The 17,972-nt window shown below is 31.8% G+C and overlaps 3 protein-coding genes across 3 annotated transcripts; 2 read left to right on the top strand and 1 right to left on the bottom strand.

Annotated features, from left to right (window-relative positions):
• Positions 1-261: 261 nt before the first annotated feature.
• Positions 262-2,307, top strand: LOC107792854 (premnaspirodiene oxygenase-like). The gene is given in 3 exon segments (NM_001325548.1): positions 262-1,179; positions 1,617-2,229; positions 2,231-2,307. Coding segments are annotated over 3 exon segments (1,515 nt in total). The 5' UTR covers positions 262-282; the 3' UTR covers positions 2,236-2,307.
• Positions 2,308-5,424: 3,117 nt separating this feature from the next.
• LOC142171538 (premnaspirodiene oxygenase-like) lies at positions 5,425-7,590 on the top strand. Its single transcript, XM_075234260.1, has 2 exons — positions 5,425-6,381; positions 6,821-7,590. Exons 1-2 carry the CDS (start codon positions 5,485-5,487, stop codon positions 7,433-7,435), a joined length of 1,512 nt encoding a protein of 503 aa, XP_075090361.1. The 5' UTR covers positions 5,425-5,484; the 3' UTR covers positions 7,436-7,590.
• Positions 7,591-10,707: 3,117 nt separating this feature from the next.
• On the bottom strand, positions 10,708-15,305 carry LOC107792855 (NEP1-interacting protein-like 1). Its single transcript, XM_016615106.2, has 5 exons — positions 14,847-15,305; positions 12,198-12,376; positions 11,382-11,465; positions 11,128-11,295; positions 10,708-11,026 (listed from the first exon to the last, which is right to left on the bottom strand). The coding sequence occupies exons 1-5, from the start codon at positions 15,010-15,012 to the stop codon at positions 10,904-10,906; spliced, it is 720 nt and encodes a 239-aa protein (XP_016470592.2). The 5' UTR covers positions 15,013-15,305; the 3' UTR covers positions 10,708-10,903.
• Positions 15,306-17,972: the final 2,667 nt, after the last annotated feature.

Here is a 17,972-nt window from a genome sequence, read left to right as displayed (position 1 = left end):
GGGAGGGAGGGAGTATTAGTAGAGAATAAAGTTATATCCACCCTTCAATTATTAATGCTTAATTTTAATTTTTAAGTGGTTCAGGAGAAGTCAAAGTTGGAAATTTCGAAAGAGAAGCAGTCTGATCAGTTAGACTGACAAGTTAGACTTTAATTATACAAATGTTACTTACAGGTCTTCAGTTTAGAATTTAGTGAGAGAAAGACTCTATATATACTTCAGTTTTAAGTGAATTAATTAATTGGGCACCCATCAATAATTCTTCTTCCTTCCTAACTAAAAATGGAGATTCAGTTTTCTAACTTAGTTGCATTCTTGCTCTTTCTCTCCAGCATCTTTCTTGTATTCAAAAAATGGAAAACCAGAAAACTAAATTTGCCTCCTGGTCCATGGAAATTACCTTTTATTGGAAGTTTACACCATTTGGCTGTGGCAGGTCCACTTCCTCACCATGGCCTAAAAAATTTAGCCAAACGCTATGGTCCTCTTATGCATTTACAACTTGGACAAATTCCTACACTCGTCATATCATCACCTCAAATGGCAAAAGAAGTACTAAAAACTCACGACCTCGCTTTTGCCACTAGACCAAAGCTTGTCGTGGCCGACATTATTCACTACGACAGCACGGATATAGCATTTTCGCCATACGGTGAATACTGGAGACAAATTCGTAAAATTTGCATATTGGAACTCTTGAGTGCCAAGATGGTCAAGTTTTTTAGCTCGATTCGCCAAGATGAGCTCTCGAAGATGGTTTCATCTATACGAACGACGCCCAATCTTCCAGTCAATCTTACCGACAAGATTTTTTGGTTTACGAGTTCGGTAATTTGTAGATCAGCTTTAGGGAAGATATGTGGAAACCAAGACAAATTGATCATTTTTATGAGGGAAATAATATCATTGGCAGGTGGATTTAGTATTGCTGATTTTTTCCCTACATGGAAAATGATTCATGATATTGATGGTTCAAAATCTAAACTGGTGAAGGCACATCGTAAGATTGATGAAATTTTGGAAAATGTGGTAAATGAGCACAAACAGAATCGAGCAGATGGTAAAAAGGGTAATGGTGAATTTGGTGGAGAAGATCTGATTGATGTTTTGTTAAGAGTTAGAGAAAGTGGAGAAGTTCAAATTCCAATCACAGATGACAATATCAAATCAATATTACTCGTAAGTTCTCTATATCTATTTAGTTCCTTGCTTTTTTTTCCTAATGTAATATCAGCGAAGGTGTGACAAAGCAGAGACGAAGCATGATCTAAAGTTTACGAGTTCTGAACTTGACATCATATTCATAGCTCGTCTTTATTGTTGGGTTCACAATTAAATATTTATACATATTTAATGAATTTTCTAATATAAATAGAGTATCTAAACAAAAGCTCTAGCTCCACCCCTGCGTACAAGAAAGAGTAATGATGTTACTACATTTGTGCACCACATTTACTAGATTTTCTTATGCATGATTACAAAAAGGGACAAATATAAACTCCCAGATTTTCTTACATGAGTAATGCTACAAGCTTTAAAAAAAACTAAAAGAGCTAATTCCTTTTTCAAGTCTAGCTTCCAACTCAATATATCTTGTTCGTTTCTTCATCATATAGGACATGTTCTCTGCCGGATCGGAAACATCATCGACAACTATAATTTGGGCATTAGCTGAAATGATGAAGAAACCAAGTGTTTTAGCAAAGGCACAAGATGAAGTGAGGCAAGCTTTGAAGGGGAAGAAAATTAGTTTTCAAGAGATTGATATTGATGAGCTAAAGTATTTGAAGTTAGTGATCAAAGAAACTTTAAGAATGCACCCTCCAATTCCTCTGTTAGTCCCTAGAGAATGTATGGAGGATACAAAGATTGATGGTTACAATATACCTTTCAAAACAAGAGTCATTGTTAATGCATGGGCAATAGGACGAGATCCTCAAAGTTGGGATGATCCTGAAAGCTTTACGCCAGAGAGATTTGAGAATAATTCTATTGATTTTCTTGGAAATCATCATCAATTTATTCCATTTGGTGCAGGGAGAAGGATTTGTCCTGGAATGCTATTTGGTTTAGCTAATGTTGGACAACCTTTAGCTCAATTACTTTATCACTTCGATTGGAAACTCCCTAATGGACAAACTCACCAAAATTTCGACATGACTGAGTCACCTGGAATTTCTGCTACAAGAAAGGATGATCTTATTTTGATTGCCACTCCTGCTCATTCTTGATTAAGTATTGCTGCTTTTCTATTGGAGAATTTTCAAAATTCATCCACAATATATAGTGTTTGCTAGAGTTGGTTAGTTTTCCACTCTATATCATCTCTATGTACTCAATAATCGTTTGGGGGTATTTATATTACAAATAAATAAAAGTTTTCCTTTTTTGCATTTGTATGCATAACATAAACTTCTGATTAAATTTCACTTTGTTCTCTTTATTGTTTGAGGTAAATGATCTTCCCAATTTTGTAAAAGGACAAGATTCTCTCACCATATGGAAAAAAGAAAAGAACCAAAATGTATGAAAAATAAATTTGTGACCATTTTATATTTAACGCCCTTTTAAAGCGTGTTATACCTTAACGGCCGTTTGCTCACTTTAGTATACGCCCTTTTAAAAGGCGTTATATGTATAAAGTCTTTTTGAAATGCTCTATATATAGTATGTGGGCCCACCAATAATTCTTCTGGATTTAACTTACTGGTTTAATTACTAGCATTTTGATGATGTTTTTATTTCATGTATAATATTTTTTTTTCATCAATGTTAGTATTTATTTCTTTTTGATTTTTAAAATAAATATTTTTTTCATTTTACATGGTACTTGCTATATGACATGCATTTATTATTTTTGTTATCATTAGTTATATACATACATGACTTACGTTAAACAATATTTCATTATTAAGGGAATGTTTTCAAATGAACTAATAATATTAAACATAATAAAAATACACTAGCTCAAATCATTTTTTATATACTAATTGACATTGCAATAATGATTCATATGTATAATAAATACTAAAAATGTATTTACATAATTATTTATGTGTCACCATTAATGATTAATTGAACAGTATTATCAAAACAAATAACTTTTCAAATTTATATTATTAAATTATTCATAATTTTATCTCCAGCACTATTTTATATTAATAATAATACATAAAAATATAATTCTCACAATAAATAATTTATGCTACATGCTTTGTCTGACCTTGTAAGTATTTATTTATTGTCAGGCTCTACATCTATGCATAATTATACGTACTATATCTTTCCTGCGATTAACTTATGCACAGTATTATGAACTATTGTTGTTATTATTGTTGATTACGTAAAGATTACGTCTTAATATAAAAATATGTAAAATGTATAATATAATTAAAAGAATATCGTATGTAAAAATGTATATTAATTCATCATGCCTAAATGATAATTTTTGTGCAAATGACACGTGTCATATCATATACTAGTTGCTTCGACGCATGAATAGAGAGCGGATCCAACCGAAATGTGCAAGTCATTGGTTAATATTGCAAAGGAATGTTAGTGTCTCAGCGACAGTTGGATCCTACAACGATTCCAATGTCTATAATGGTAAAGCTTAAGCTTGACACTTTGTTCCACACTTAGTAACGAAGACTGGTTATCTATATTATCTTGATTTCTTTTTTAATTTATGGGAATCTAGATACCCTTTTCATATGGTCTAACCTTTTTAGAAAAAACTACAAACAAAACCGATTCTTTATCTGATGATTCTATATGGTTTTCACAGACATGCATCCTCGAAGTTGCTAAAGAAAGGAATTGCCTCTTATTGGGGCCATCCAAGATACAAAGAAATGCTAAATCCAGAGGTGTGATGTTGCAGCTGATGAATTAGCAAAGCAACTTAACAGTTTCACACTTCCCCTCTAGCGTGACTCGAACCCAGGACCTAACGGTCGTGGGTGGATGTGCGCTTTTATGTGATTTTTTTTTATAAACCAAAGTTACATAACCTATGAAAGTTGTAGAAGCACACTGAAAATGAATGAAGTAAAACTACTCTATAATTACAATGAAAATGACTTAGTCTTCTATAAGGTGGAAGCAAGTCCGATGACAACAACTTTGTCTTGAGCATCAGGATTGTTGTCGGCACACGCGACACTATTTGGATCTACCTACAGCTGGGCGCTGGCGCTTGGCATAGGATCTGCGCGCGCGGCATTGTTTGTGCGCGCGACGCTGTTGGCAACATGATGGTCTGTGCGTGCTGCACTGTTGGCCTTTGCTAGCCGCTGGGCGCTGACAAGGATTATAAGTGGGGATACAGAGGCACATACTATTCATTTTTTATGTGATTGGACTCCACTTTCAAAGGGTTTAGATTAAATTAATCTCAACTACCGTCCGTGACACGTATTGTTAGTTTTGTCCTAACAAATTTCATAATTTTTCTCCTGGCTATACCACATCAAGTTCAAAAGCACATGTATGATGTGAATTTGTGTTATATTTTCTATAACACTTTATTTTCCTTTCCCAAAATTTGCCAAAGTGACACACCATTCATTTCTTCGGAAGTTTGCTAGCCTAAAATCCGGCTAATCTTTTGTCAATTGGTGATGAGTAAGTCCAAAATAAGAATGAAGCGAAGAAGAAAAAATGATGAAGTTTTAATGAGTGCAAAATTTTTGAGGAGATGAGGTTTTCTTTCTCAAATGTTATTGGAGATTGCCTCTACATTCTTTTTTTTCTTTCTTGTTTTTGTTATTTGCAGAGTGATGGTAAATTATTTTGAACCCTGAAACTTATTAAATGGATCATGCTGTGACATCCAAATAAGCATTTGAGTGAGCCAGCAAAACAGATGAAAGTGATGTTCAATTCAATAATGAAGAGGAGCAGCATCCTAATATTGACTATCAGCACGTATTGAAATTTTAAAATATATACTATTCTTTTTTATTACTTCCCTTTGTCTTACTTTATGTGATACAATTATAATTTAGAGTCAAACAAGTTTTTCTTTAATAATAATCTTTTTATATGCCTTTTAAATATTCTGAATTATTAATTATTATGACTTATAGTATTTTTCTGTAGTTATTAAATAGGTAAATTTTGTTTCAAAAAACATGAAGATTATATGTCTAAATTTATACCAAAACTTTAGATAGTTTAACGAATTGTCTGACATAAAATGGGAGGGAGGGAGTATTAGTAGAGAATAAAGTTATATCCACCCTTCAATTATTAATGCTTAATTTTAATTTTTAAGTGGTTCAGGAGAAGTCAAAGTTGGAAATTTCGAAAGAGAAGCAGTCTGATCAGTTAGACTGACAAGTTAGACTTTAATTATACAAATGTTACTTACAGGTCTTCAGTTTAGAATTTAGTGAGAGAAAGACTCTATATATACTTCAGTTTTAAGTGAATTAATTAATTGGGCACCCATCAATAATTCTTCTTCCTTCCTAACTAAAAATGGAGATTCAGTTTTCTAACTTAGTTGCATTCTTGCTCTTTCTCTCCAGCATCTTTCTTGTATTCAAAAAATGGAAAACCAGAAAACTAAATTTGCCTCCTGGTCCATGGAAATTACCTTTTATTGGAAGTTTACACCATTTGGCTGTGGCAGGTCCACTTCCTCACCATGGCATAAAAAATTTAGCCAAACGCTATGGTCCTCTTATGCATTTACAACTTGGGCAAATTCCTACACTCGTCATATCATCACCTCAAATGGCAAAAGAAGTACTAAAAACTCACGACCTCGCTTTTGCCACTAGACCAAAGCTTGTCGTGGCCGACATTATTCACTACGACAGCACGGATATAGCATTTTCGCCATACGGTGAATACTGGAGACAAATTCGTAAAATTTGCATATTGGAACTCTTGAGTGCCAAGATGGTCAAGTTTTTTAGCTCGATTCGCCAAGATGAGCTCTCGAAGATGGTTTCATCTATACGAACGACGCCCAATCTTCCAGTCAATCTTACCGACAAGATTTTTTGGTTTACGAGTTCGGTAATTTGTAGATCAGCTTTAGGGAAGATATGTGGAAACCAAGACAAATTGATCATTTTTATGAGGGAAATAATATCATTGGCAGGTGGATTTAGTATTGCTGATTTTTTCCCTACATGGAAAATGATTCATGATATTGATGGTTCAAAATCTAAACTGGTGAAGGCACATCGTAAGATTGATGAAATTTTGGAAAGTGTGGTAAATGAGCACAAACAGAATCGAGCAGATGGTAAAAAGGTCAATGGTGAATTTGGTGGAGAAGATCTGATTGATGTTTTGTTAAGAGTTAGAGAAAGTGGAGAAGTTCAAATTCCAATCACAGATGACAATATCAAATCAATATTAATCGTAAGTTCTCTATATCTATTTAGTTCCTTGCTTTTTATTTTCCTAATGTAATATCAGCGAAGGTGTGACAAAGCAGAGACGGAGCATGATCTAAAGTTTATGAGTTCTGAACTTGACATCATATTCATAGCTCGTCTTTGTTGTTGGATTCACAATTAAATATTTATACATATTTAATGAATTTTCTAATACAAATAGAGTATCTAAACAAAAGCTCTAGCCCCACCCCTGCGTACAAGAAAGAGTAATGATGTTACTACATTTGTGCACCACATTTACTAGATTTTCTTATGCATGATTACAAAAAGGGACAAATATAAACTCCCAGATTTTCTTACATGAGTAATGCTACAAGCTTTAAAAAAAACTAAAAGAGCTAATTCCTTTTTCAAGTCTAGCTTCCAACTCAATATATCATGTTCGTTTCTTCATCATGTAGGACATGTTCTCTGCCGGATCGGAAACATCATCGACAACTATAATTTGGGCATTAGCTGAAATGATGAAGAAACCAAGTGTTTTAGCAAAGGCACAAGCTGAAGTGAGGCAAGCTTTGAAGGGGAAGAAAATTAGTTTTCAAGAGATTAATATTGATGAGCTAAAGTATTTGAAGTTAGTGATCAAAGAAACCTTAAGAATGCACCCTCCAATTCCTCTGTTAGTCCCTAGAGAATGTATGGAAGATACAAAGATTGATGGTTACAATATACCTTTCAAAACAAGAGTCATTGTTAATGCATGGGCAATTGGACGAGATCCTCAAAGTTGGGATGATCCTGAAAGCTTTACACCAGAGAGATTTGAGAATAATTCTATTGATTTTCTTGGAAATCATCATCAATTTATTCCATTTGGTGCAGGAAGAAGGATTTGTCCTGGAATGCTATTTGGTTTAGCTAATGTTGGACAACCTTTAGCTCAATTACTTTATCACTTCGATTGGAAACTCCCTAATGGACAAACTCACCAAAATTTCGACATGACTGAGTCACCTGGAATTTCTGCTACAAGAAAGGATGATCTTATTTTGATTGCCACTCCTGCTCATTCTTGATTAAGTATTGCTGCTTTTCTATTGGAGAATTTTCAAAATTCATCCACAATATATAATGTTTGATAGAGTTGGTTAGTTTTCCACTCTATATCATCTCTGTGTACTCAATAATCGTTTGGGGGTATTTATATTACAAATAAATAAAAGTTTTCCTTTTTGCATTTGTATGCATAACATAAACTTCTGATTAAATTTCACTTTGTTCTCTTTATTGTTTGAGGTAAATGATCTTCCCAATTTTGTAAAAGGACAAGATTCTCTCACCATATGGAAAAAAGAAAAGAACCAAAATGTGTGAAAAATAAATTTGTGACCATTTTATATTTAACGCCCTTTTAAAGCGTGTTATACCTTAACGGCCGTTTGCTCACTTTAGTATAGCGCCCTTTTAAAAGGCGTTATATGTATAAAGTCTTTTTGAAATGCTCTATATATAGTATGTGGGCCCACCAATAATTCTTCTGGATTTAACTTACTGGTTTAATTACTAGCATTTTGATGATGTTTTTATTTCATGTATAATATTTTTTTTTCATCAATGTTAGTATTTATTTCTTTTTGATTTTTAAAATAAATATTTTTTTCATTTTACATGGTACTTGCTATATGACATGCATTTATTATTTTTGTTATCATTAGTTATATACATACATGACTTACGTTAAACAATATTTCATTATTAAGGGAATGTTTTCAAATGAACTAATAATATTAAACATAATAAAAATACACTAGCTCAAATCATTTTTTATATACTAATTGACATTGCAATAATGATTCATATGTATAATAAATACTAAAAATGTATTTACATAATTATTTATGTGTCACCATTAATGATTAATTGAACAGTATTATCAAAACAAATAAATTTTCAAATTTATATTATTAAATTATTCATAATTTTATCTCCAGCACTATTTTATATTAATAATAATACATAAAAATATAATTCTCACAATAAATAATTTATGCTACATGCTTTGTCTGACCTTGTAAGTATTTATTTATTGTCAGGCTCTACATCTATGCATAATTATACGTACTACATCTTTCCTGCGATTAACTTATGCACAGTATTATGAACTATTGGTGCGGTGAACGTGGATTAGGTATTTCATGTTAATAGTAAAATAATTTATAAATAGCGGAAAAAAAAAGAAACATAATATGATGTTTTAAATATTTATAAAGTTGTATTTATCAGATGTTATTGTGAAAAAATTGTCTCCAGTGATTTTAAGTAATATCAGTTATTATCACTTCATTTCAAATACCTAGTGTTATGTATGTGTATTTTATGTAAAAATTAATTCTTATTATTTATTATATCAAAAAATATAATATATTAATATACTATTAATTATATTATTTTAATGAATAGATATAAAATACTTTATTGCTATTCACATAAATTTTATTTAATATGAAACTTTATTAAAATCTTTCATTAATTGCTATGCAATACGATTCAAAAAAAATCAAACTATTTCTTATGTCTGTATAATAATGTTTGCTTAATATAAATAAATACTATGGTAATTAGTAATAGTATGCTAAAATTTGCAATAGTATATCATTGAATCATTTATAACGTTGACCTTTTTTCACCATTTCATCTTTAAATATGGCAAAAATCTTTTATGATCAACAAAATATGTTAACAAAATATGTATGAAACAACAAAATGTAAAACAACTTAACGAATAAATATTTCAGAAGACTTGAGAATATTTATGAATGGATTTTTACAAAATCCTTAACCTCTTTAAATAAGGCAAAAACCAGTCTGGAGTACAATTATTTGAGGTATAGAGCCTTAAATAAGGGCGCTATACCCAGTTGAACTATTGTTATGTCAGTTAAGCCCAGAAGAATTATTTGTCGGCCCACATAATATATAATATAATATATGAGTTTTTTACACACTTGATCCCTTTTTAACTATTATTTAAAAAAATAGCATCATTTATTGTTTATTCCATAAAGAGCACTTTCTTTTTCATTATTAGCATATTACAAAAACTAAGCCCAACATTCATCTTCTTCACTTCATTTTTTAAAATCATGCATATGTGAATGCCACCTAAATTCAAGATGTATTGATTTATACGTCTTTTATACTTTGTATATCAAGTATCACTTTAATTCAAAATGTATTTTTATGTATATATTTTTTGTATATTTATTTGTGAAGTGTCATCTTATTTTAAGATGTATTTTTAATGTATATTTCAAATATATTTTATATATCAAGTGCCATTTTAATTCAGGATGTATTTTATATATATATGTTTTTTGTATATTTATATGTCATCTTAATTAAATTTAAGCTATATTTTTTTATGTATATTTCATATGTCTAAGTGTTATCTTAATTGAAGATGCCTTTTTATGTATAGTTTTTGTATATTTTATGTGTTAATTCAATATATATATTTTTAAATACATTTTGTATATATATATATATACGTATATTATTATCAAAGTAAGATCTTTATGTTAAGAAAGGAGGAAAGAAGAAAGAGAAAAACTTAAGAAAGATAATTAAAAAGAAAACGGATTGAACAAATTTAGAAAATATATTGGCTTCGACAGAAAATAAAATTAAGAAGATAGAAGAAAAATAAGGAAAGCTAATAGATAAAGAGAAAAAAAGACATGATTTTTGTACAAAGAATTATTGATTTTCCATTCAAATTGCTTATGTTTAGAGATTAATAATAAATATTCCTATTTTAATGAAACTGTGTGCTACAAATATAAATATTTTCCTGCCACAACTGTAATATTGGATTTTATGCTACGAATTTGTTATATTTCTTTTAAATTGTGACATTTATGTAAAGTTCCCTATATATAGAGCCTTTCAAAAAGACTTTATACATGTAGCGCCTTTCAAAAAGGCTTTATACAATGGTCACCAAGTTTGTTTTATATACATTTTGGTTCTTTGAATCCAAAAGAATCACATTTTGGTTTCGGACTCCGTGAAACAGTATAAACACAGAAAATTGCAGGCTTGCAGCCTTCAAATATCCAACCGCTAATCTCCAGTTCCAAAATTCAAGGGAATGGAACATAAGTAACTGTCATTACTGAAATTTAAAAAAATCAGACCTAAGAGCATCAATTTCTGCAACTGATGCTACTGGCAAAAATCCAAAGATAAAAATAAGAAAACTTTTTACCACTATTACCAAAATTAAGCATGGTACGACTTTTATGCAGAGATTTATAGTATCATCAGCCTAATGATTGGTGCATGCGAGTCAGAGAATGAACACTATGATAGCTCAATCTACAGGTAATTAATTGTCTACAACGACCAAACTTGAAACGGCACATACTCGCCAATAAATACAAAGGTTTCCATTTAAAATTGGTACAAGTGAAGAAAGAAAACTAAGGAAACCTTACAAGCAACTATGAAGAAATTATATAACCTTGTCATAATTTACGGAGCAACTACAGATCCCTCCTGCACATTGGGCACGAGCCATGTTTCAACAGCCATGTATCTATACACGGCAAGTGAAACATGTGATTACATTGTGGCAAACATCTAATAGTTTCCCCTAGTTGAAAGTCCTGTATGCATAGAATTAGAAAAAAAAAAAAAAAGGTTTCAGGATCGACAATTAATTCAATATCAGCAGGAATAGCAAACAAAAGGTGTAAATTTAATTCACCTGAAGGCAGACTGAACAAGAGACTCTCTCTCCAGAATCATCCAAGTTGCTACCATTTGTGATTACAATCTTGGGGATCTTTTCAACAGAATCTCCACGCAAACCTTTAGCCCCTCCCGTATCAAAAATGTTAGGGGCCTCGTCATATGCAGTTTCAACAGCTCCCATCTGATCAACAAGAAAGAGTCAGACAATGAAGGGAGAGTAAGTTGCTGGCAAAATTTCACAATGGCCAACAGTTATGCAGCATATACCTGACTCTGGACTGCACTTAGCATAGCTGGACCTATCCGTTCACGAACCAATCGACCACTTAACAGGCTCGTGAGTACATCAATCTGTTCAAATTAAAAATTCCATCAGTCAAGGATATATCTAAGAGCCACAAAAAAGCTCTCGGTGTGGGGGGGGGGGGGGGGAGAATACCACAAGATGAGTGTCGTAAAATGCGGATGCTAAAATGAACACAAGATTAGAAATGATTACATCTGACTGAATGTATAAGTAGCATACTTTAGAGTATAAAATGAGAGAATTGATTGAAATATTTTGGAACCTAAAACCTTATAAAGGGGAATTGTCTCAAGAGATCGACAATCTCCCAGAGTCCATATAGACTAAGTGAATAACATAACAGAATGGAAGCAAACGTACATTGGGATGTAACTTTTAGTTGGGTTTGGTACACTTACATTAGGTCGCAAAGAATTCCCTTAGATTGTTTAGATATATGTATTCATTATAAGAATAGATGTGAGATGTAGAGAATTTCCAGTGCAAGTGAACCCTCAATTTGTCTTATAAGACAAAATTATTGAATTGGAATGAAAGGGTTCCAATTGATGCTGGATGGATATAAATGATTCGTAGAGCGGACCTCAACTTATTTAGGACTGAGTCATAGATAGTAGGTTGTTGTTGTTGTTGGTTTGTGGGGAATGGCACGTAGAACAGAGCTTATTGGATCAGGACATGACTTGTCCATCTATTATTATCCCAGACATTGAAGTTACGAAATCACAAAACAAACTCTCAGCATTATCAGTGAGAAAAGAGTCTATATTGCTTACCAAGTAAAGAAGACATCTAATTCCAGATTCATCCGACTGCCATAGCAACAGAGATGACTCAAAGACTTCAAGAGAGAAAACAGCGCCAGATATGGCACCTACCGCAGCACCTCTAACAAATCCACTCTCTGTCTCTTGGCCTATCAAAGCTCCAGTCAGTGCTCCTAATAAGGTTCCCACTGCAAGAAGCCAGCATATTTCTGATAAGTTCCACATTCCAACAAACAGGTAAAATAAAAGCCAAACTTTTGAATTTAAAGCAGACCCTCTTAACATTAGAAACATTTGGAACAAAATCACCAACCAATCTGCACGCGCACACACGCATAGCCAATCTCTCAATCAACTCGCCTTAATCCTTAACAGGGTAAACAGGGTTGGGTTGGCTATATGAATCTCTATAATCATTTCGCTCTATGCGGGTATTGAACCATTTGCCCATAAAATATTAAACCGGGGTGCCAACATAGCTTGGAGTACGTCCCCACCAATTCATTAAAAGAGCTTAATATCTCTGCATATTTTGATACCAATAGGTGCAGTGGTTATTAGTATATGCTTAGACGCGCCAAATTTTTTCCCTTCTTGGCTTTCTTTCCCCCAAAATGTAAATCCCTAAGATTCAAGTCACAGAACAAATTCAACAAGATATTACGAAACCAAGGCTTACTTCTAATGGTCATGGGCCGAGCCAGGGGATGGGAGAGGGTTCATCGCCGGAAAAAATTACACTATATATACAAGGTCAAAAATGTAATTTATGTATACATAATAAATGTTGAATCCGCTTGACTTCTTCATATCGCTTACTTCTTTATATTTTGAACCCCCTTCTACTAATGGTATCAACGGAGTTTCCCACACAATCGGTGTGAGTTCAATTCTCACTATCTCTTTTCCCCGACGTAATAGAAGGAAAGTTTTAAGAAAAAAACAAGACAACTGCCAAAAAAAAGAAAAATCACTCGCCCCTGATCACGCATGTGCAACCTGTTGGATTTTGCATCTGTTACTGCTACTGTTTTCTAGAATAATTAGTTGTTTAGTTTTAGGAGGAGTCTGCTAGAAGATTCAAAATTTTAATTATAGTAAGAGTTTAGTAATTTAGTTGTAGGAGGAGTCTACTACTTTATTTATTTGGCTATTTAAAGCCCTATAATTAATAAAATTTTAGAGACAGTTTTTCAATCTTATTTTCAATCTTCTTGCTGCTTGCATATTTTTCTAAAATCCATAACAGCGGTATCAGAGCCTCCATTGATCTTGACGGATCTCTGAATTTGCTGAAAAACAACCAATTTTAACCACTTTTAAACCATATGCATTTTTACCCATACCGATTTTTAACCAAATTTATAACAACGGCAAGCAACGGTCTCTCTTTGAATACCCCACAAACTTTCACTGGTAAAAACTATCAGATTTGGTCAATCAAGATGAAATCTTATCTTGAAGCTTATGATCTCTGGGAAGTTGTAATGGAAGACAAACTTATACAACCACTTCCTGCAAATCCTACCCTTGCCCAAATCAAAGCTCATTCAGATGAGAAAACCAAAAAATACAAAGCCAAAACTATAATTCAAAATTCAGTTGCAGATTCAATCTTCTTTAAAATCATTGAATGTGAGACAACAAAAGAAGCTTGGGAAACACTCAAACAGGAGTATTAAGGAAGTGAACGAGGCACACAAAATTAGATTTTAAATTTGAAAAGATATTTTGAATATCTTAGAATGCAAGATGATGAGACCATCGCTAAGTATTCTGACCGAATTTCTTTAATTGTCAATAAAATCAGGTTATTTGGCGAGGATTTCAAAGATGACAGGATAGTTGAAAAAATTCTTGTGCAATTCCCGAGAGATTTGAATCCAAAACTTCCTCTTTGGAAGAGTCGAAAGATCTCTCTACCATCTCTGTTGCAGAATTAATAAGTGTTCTTCAAGCACAAGAGCAAAGAAGGGTCTTCAAACAAGACAAAGTTACTGAGGGTATTTTTTATGCGAAACACCAAAAAGAAAAAGTCGATTATCCTTATTGCAAAAAGAAAACATACTTAGAAAAATTTTGTTAGTGGAGACCTGATGCATTATGTGAAAATTGCAAACAAAAAGGTCATGTTACAAAAGGGTGCAAGTTCAAAGATGCTCATGCACAAGCACTAATAATAGCAGAAGAAGGAATTGAGGATCACCTTCTTTAGACTGCAGCAACAGAAGCAAGGAGGAGTGTTGGATTTTGCATCTGTTACTGTTACTGTTTTCTAGAATAATTAGTTGTTTAGTTTTAGGAGGAGTCTGATAGAAGATTCAGAATTTTAATTATAGTAAGAGTTTAGTAATTTAGTTGTAGGAGTAGTCCACTACTTTATTTATTTGGCTATTTAAAGCCTTATGATTAATAAAATTTTAGAAACAGTTTTTTCAATTTTATTTTCAACCTTCTTGGTATTTGCATATTTTTCTAAAATCCATAACACAACCCACCCCAATATTAGAATGCAGACATACATCAAGAATTAGAAGCTATCAAAGCAGCAAAGTAATATGATATGCAATTCTGGGCAAAAAAAAGAAAAGAAAACATATGGAGGAATATACACAATCAAACAAATTGAAAATAGAATGGCTAGCAAGCGATACGCACCTAAAGCAAAGAAGAAGGTGAAGATTGCAGAGAAGAGACTGCCAATGATTGCAGATACCGCAGCGCTAAAGAAATCTTTGGCCTTATCTACCAAATCCCGTATGCAAAACGAACAAATAGACGATGAAACAGGCAAAACACGAGATGGGTATGCGTAAAACTCCATTTCCAGTGATTCTTTTGTACAATCAACAACTCTTCCAACAAAAAGGTTGTCTTTTGATACAAATATTACTAAGCTTATAAACGTAAAACTCAATTACATGTATTTGTGCAACTCCTATTGTTTGTTATTTAAGGTGTTTAAAAGCTTATTTGCTAAAAAGAGAGAACTCGTCGTATTTATAGCTTAGGAAAGAGGAAAGGAAAAGGCCTTCTTTTTTATCGAATGAATTGTATATATGTTTAGCTTGTTTTGGAAAAATTCAAAGGGAAAGAGAGAAAGTGGAGCTTGTCTCTGAATGAAAAAAAGAGTTTTGATATTTGCTTGAGAGTTATAAATGAACCACAAAATTGGAGTCACATGCCTTAAGAAGCTTTAGATGATCACTCCTCCGTGAGTCACAGAAAGGGTATGAGAAGATGGATTTTCTTCATAGTATATATATTTTATTTAGATGGACTTCTACCAAGAGGTTGTGAGTTCGAGTCACTCAAGAGTAAGGTGGGGGAGTTCTGGGAAGCCGATGGTCATTTGGAAATAACCTCTCTATCCCAGGGTAGGATAAGGTCTGCATACACACTACCCTCCCCAGACCCCATACTGGATTGTTGTTGTTTGTTGTTGTTATATATTTTCTTTAGGAAAATTCCCCCTCTCTCTCCCTTCTCTTTAATTTAAATTTAAATCATCTTTTGATATTTATCGGTATTTAGCCATAAATTTGATTAAAATTTGAAAAAATAAATTTTCGAAGATGATATGAAAAATAATTTTTGAAAGTTAAAATTGTGTTTGGACATGCACTTTACTTAATTTGAAATATTGTGAGTAGAAAACTTCAAAAACTACTCTAGAGCTGTTTTGAGATTTGAAGATTTTATTTTCAAAATCTGCCAAAAAATAATTAAAATTTATAAATAAATAAATATTTGAAAACAAAATTTAAAAAAAAAAAAAACTCCCAAATTTTATGGTCAAACGGGAGCGTAGATTATATTTGGTCAAAAATAAAAAGAGATCTTTTTGAGTTAGAAACTTGGAGCTATAAAAAGGTATTAAGAAGTTAAATTGTGTTTGAATATAAAGTTAACTTGGAAATAAAAAATTCAAGACTTGTGAGTGAAAATGATTTAACTTAAAATATTTCTCAAACCAAAATTAAATTTTGAAAATAATGTTTGATGTCCAGATATGTTTGAATTTAATTTTATTTTTTACCCCTCCCAAATTAGATCTGTAGTGTTTTTACATTTGCTCTAACTCGAACCATGACTATTTGGTCAAACTTAAAAAAACAGGAAGCATTTAGAAATGTGATTTGGTGAAGGGTAGATAGATGATGATGAATTTATAGATATTTTGGAGGGTGGACCCTTAAGAGAGTAGATATATAGGTCATGTTGTTTTCCATAAGGAGAGTTAGGTACTGATATTTTCTTTTTAGTGTGTGTGGACCCCCTAAAGAATGACAAATTGATTCTGTTGGGATTGAATTGAAATCATCATTATCTCTCACACACAACTTTCTATATTCTTGTGATTATTATTATTATGATTATTATGAAATTCAGTACTCTTCCATTATTTTGTCAATTAGGTGCGTTGGTCGATCGGTGCGGTATGATATTTACATATTTTGGTTTGATATTTTTTTTATTTGGTTTCTTAAAATGTTATATCAATATCGTACCTAATTAAATTTGGTATGGTTTAGTTTTTCTCCTTTCGATTTATTCGATTTGAATACTAACTAGTGTATGGAGTCATAGACTTTAATATTCTTAATTAAAGTACTCATACAAAACTAAAAATATTTGTTGACAAAAATTTTATTCAAAATCAGCAAATATCAACCCAAAGAGAGAAAACTGTACATAAAAGAATAAATTTGATCATTAGAAATATCTTGTTACTTGTTTAGAGTTATAGCCTGTTTGGCCAAGCTTATTTTTGAGCCAAAAGTGTTTTGTTTTTGCCAAAAGTACTTTTGGCCAAAAATTGAAGTGTTTGGCCAAACTTTTGGAAGGAAAAAAAGTGTTTTTGAGGAGAAGCAGAAACAGTTTTTGAGAAGCAAAAAAAAAAATAGTTTCTCTCCCAAAGAACTTTTCTGAGAAACACTTCTGAGAAAAATACACTTAGAAGCAGTTTTCAAAAGTTTGGTCAAATACTAATTACTGTTCAAAAGTATTTTTCAAATTAATTAGTCAAACTCAAACTGCTTCTCACCAAAAATATTTTTTTTAAAAGTAATTTTGAGAAAAACATTTCTCAAAATAAGTTGATTTTAGAAACTTGGTCAAACATGCTATTAATTGATGAACTTAAAGAATAAAAGAAATTAAAATTTTAACTTTTTTATATTTATGTTATAACTAATAATATATGTATTGTGTAATATAATATATATTTCGGTATGATATCGATATTTCGATATTTCATTTTAAAATATCAAATACCACACCTAATACCATTTTTTTAAAAACTTAAAGCAAATATATCAAATACCAAAATTTTACCAAATTTTGAAGAGCTCACTGTCAATGACGGTATGACACAGCGTTGTTTCTTTAGAGGCCAAAAGAACAGAAATAAGACCACGTGCGCTCTTAATTTCTTGACTGTATAATTAGGAAAACCAAAAAGAGAAAATGCTCGTCTTTACATTTCTTTTCAAGTAAGATTTATACTGTAACGCAAAACTAATCATTTGAGTTTAAATTTTATATATTCTTTTATAATATTATTTACCCGTAAAGCGGTACAATTGAATTTATACGTGATTTCTAGACAAGTGAATTAATTTAATTCTAAAATAATAAAATAATTAAAGAAATATACAATACTTAGCCTTGAAATGATGATAAAAATAACGAAGAACAATGATTTGGGAGCAGAACTTCCGGGCACAACAATGATGAAATCAAGGAACAAGAAAGTAAAATTGTATAATGCTTTTTATTGAT

This window comes from Nicotiana tabacum, chromosome 17 (genome assembly GCF_000715075.1).
Source record: "Nicotiana tabacum cultivar K326 chromosome 17, ASM71507v2, whole genome shotgun sequence".
NCBI classification, from domain to species: Eukaryota; Viridiplantae; Streptophyta; class Magnoliopsida; order Solanales; family Solanaceae; genus Nicotiana; species Nicotiana tabacum.
This window is presented reverse-complemented; position numbering and strand designations above follow the sequence as displayed.

Excerpts from the sequence above, each read along its gene's own strand:
- LOC107792855 (XM_016615106.2), bottom strand. The coding sequence starts at position 15,012 with ATGGAGTTTTACGCATACCCATCTCGTGTTTTGCCTGTTTCATCGTCT. Across the intron at positions 12,377-14,846 it reads CACCTTCTTCTTTGCTTTAG|TGGGAACCTTATTAGGAGCA; the intron begins GTGCGTATCGCT and ends GGCTTCTTGCAG. Across the intron at positions 11,296-11,381 it reads TAAGTGCAGTCCAGAGTCAG|ATGGGAGCTGTTGAAACTGC; the intron begins GTATATGCTGCA and ends CTTGTTGATCAG.
- LOC142171538 (XM_075234260.1), top strand. The coding sequence starts at position 5,485 with ATGGAGATTCAGTTTTCTAACTTAGTTGCATTCTTGCTCTTTCTCTCC. Across the intron at positions 6,382-6,820 it reads ATATCAAATCAATATTAATC|GACATGTTCTCTGCCGGATC; the intron begins GTAAGTTCTCTA and ends TTCATCATGTAG.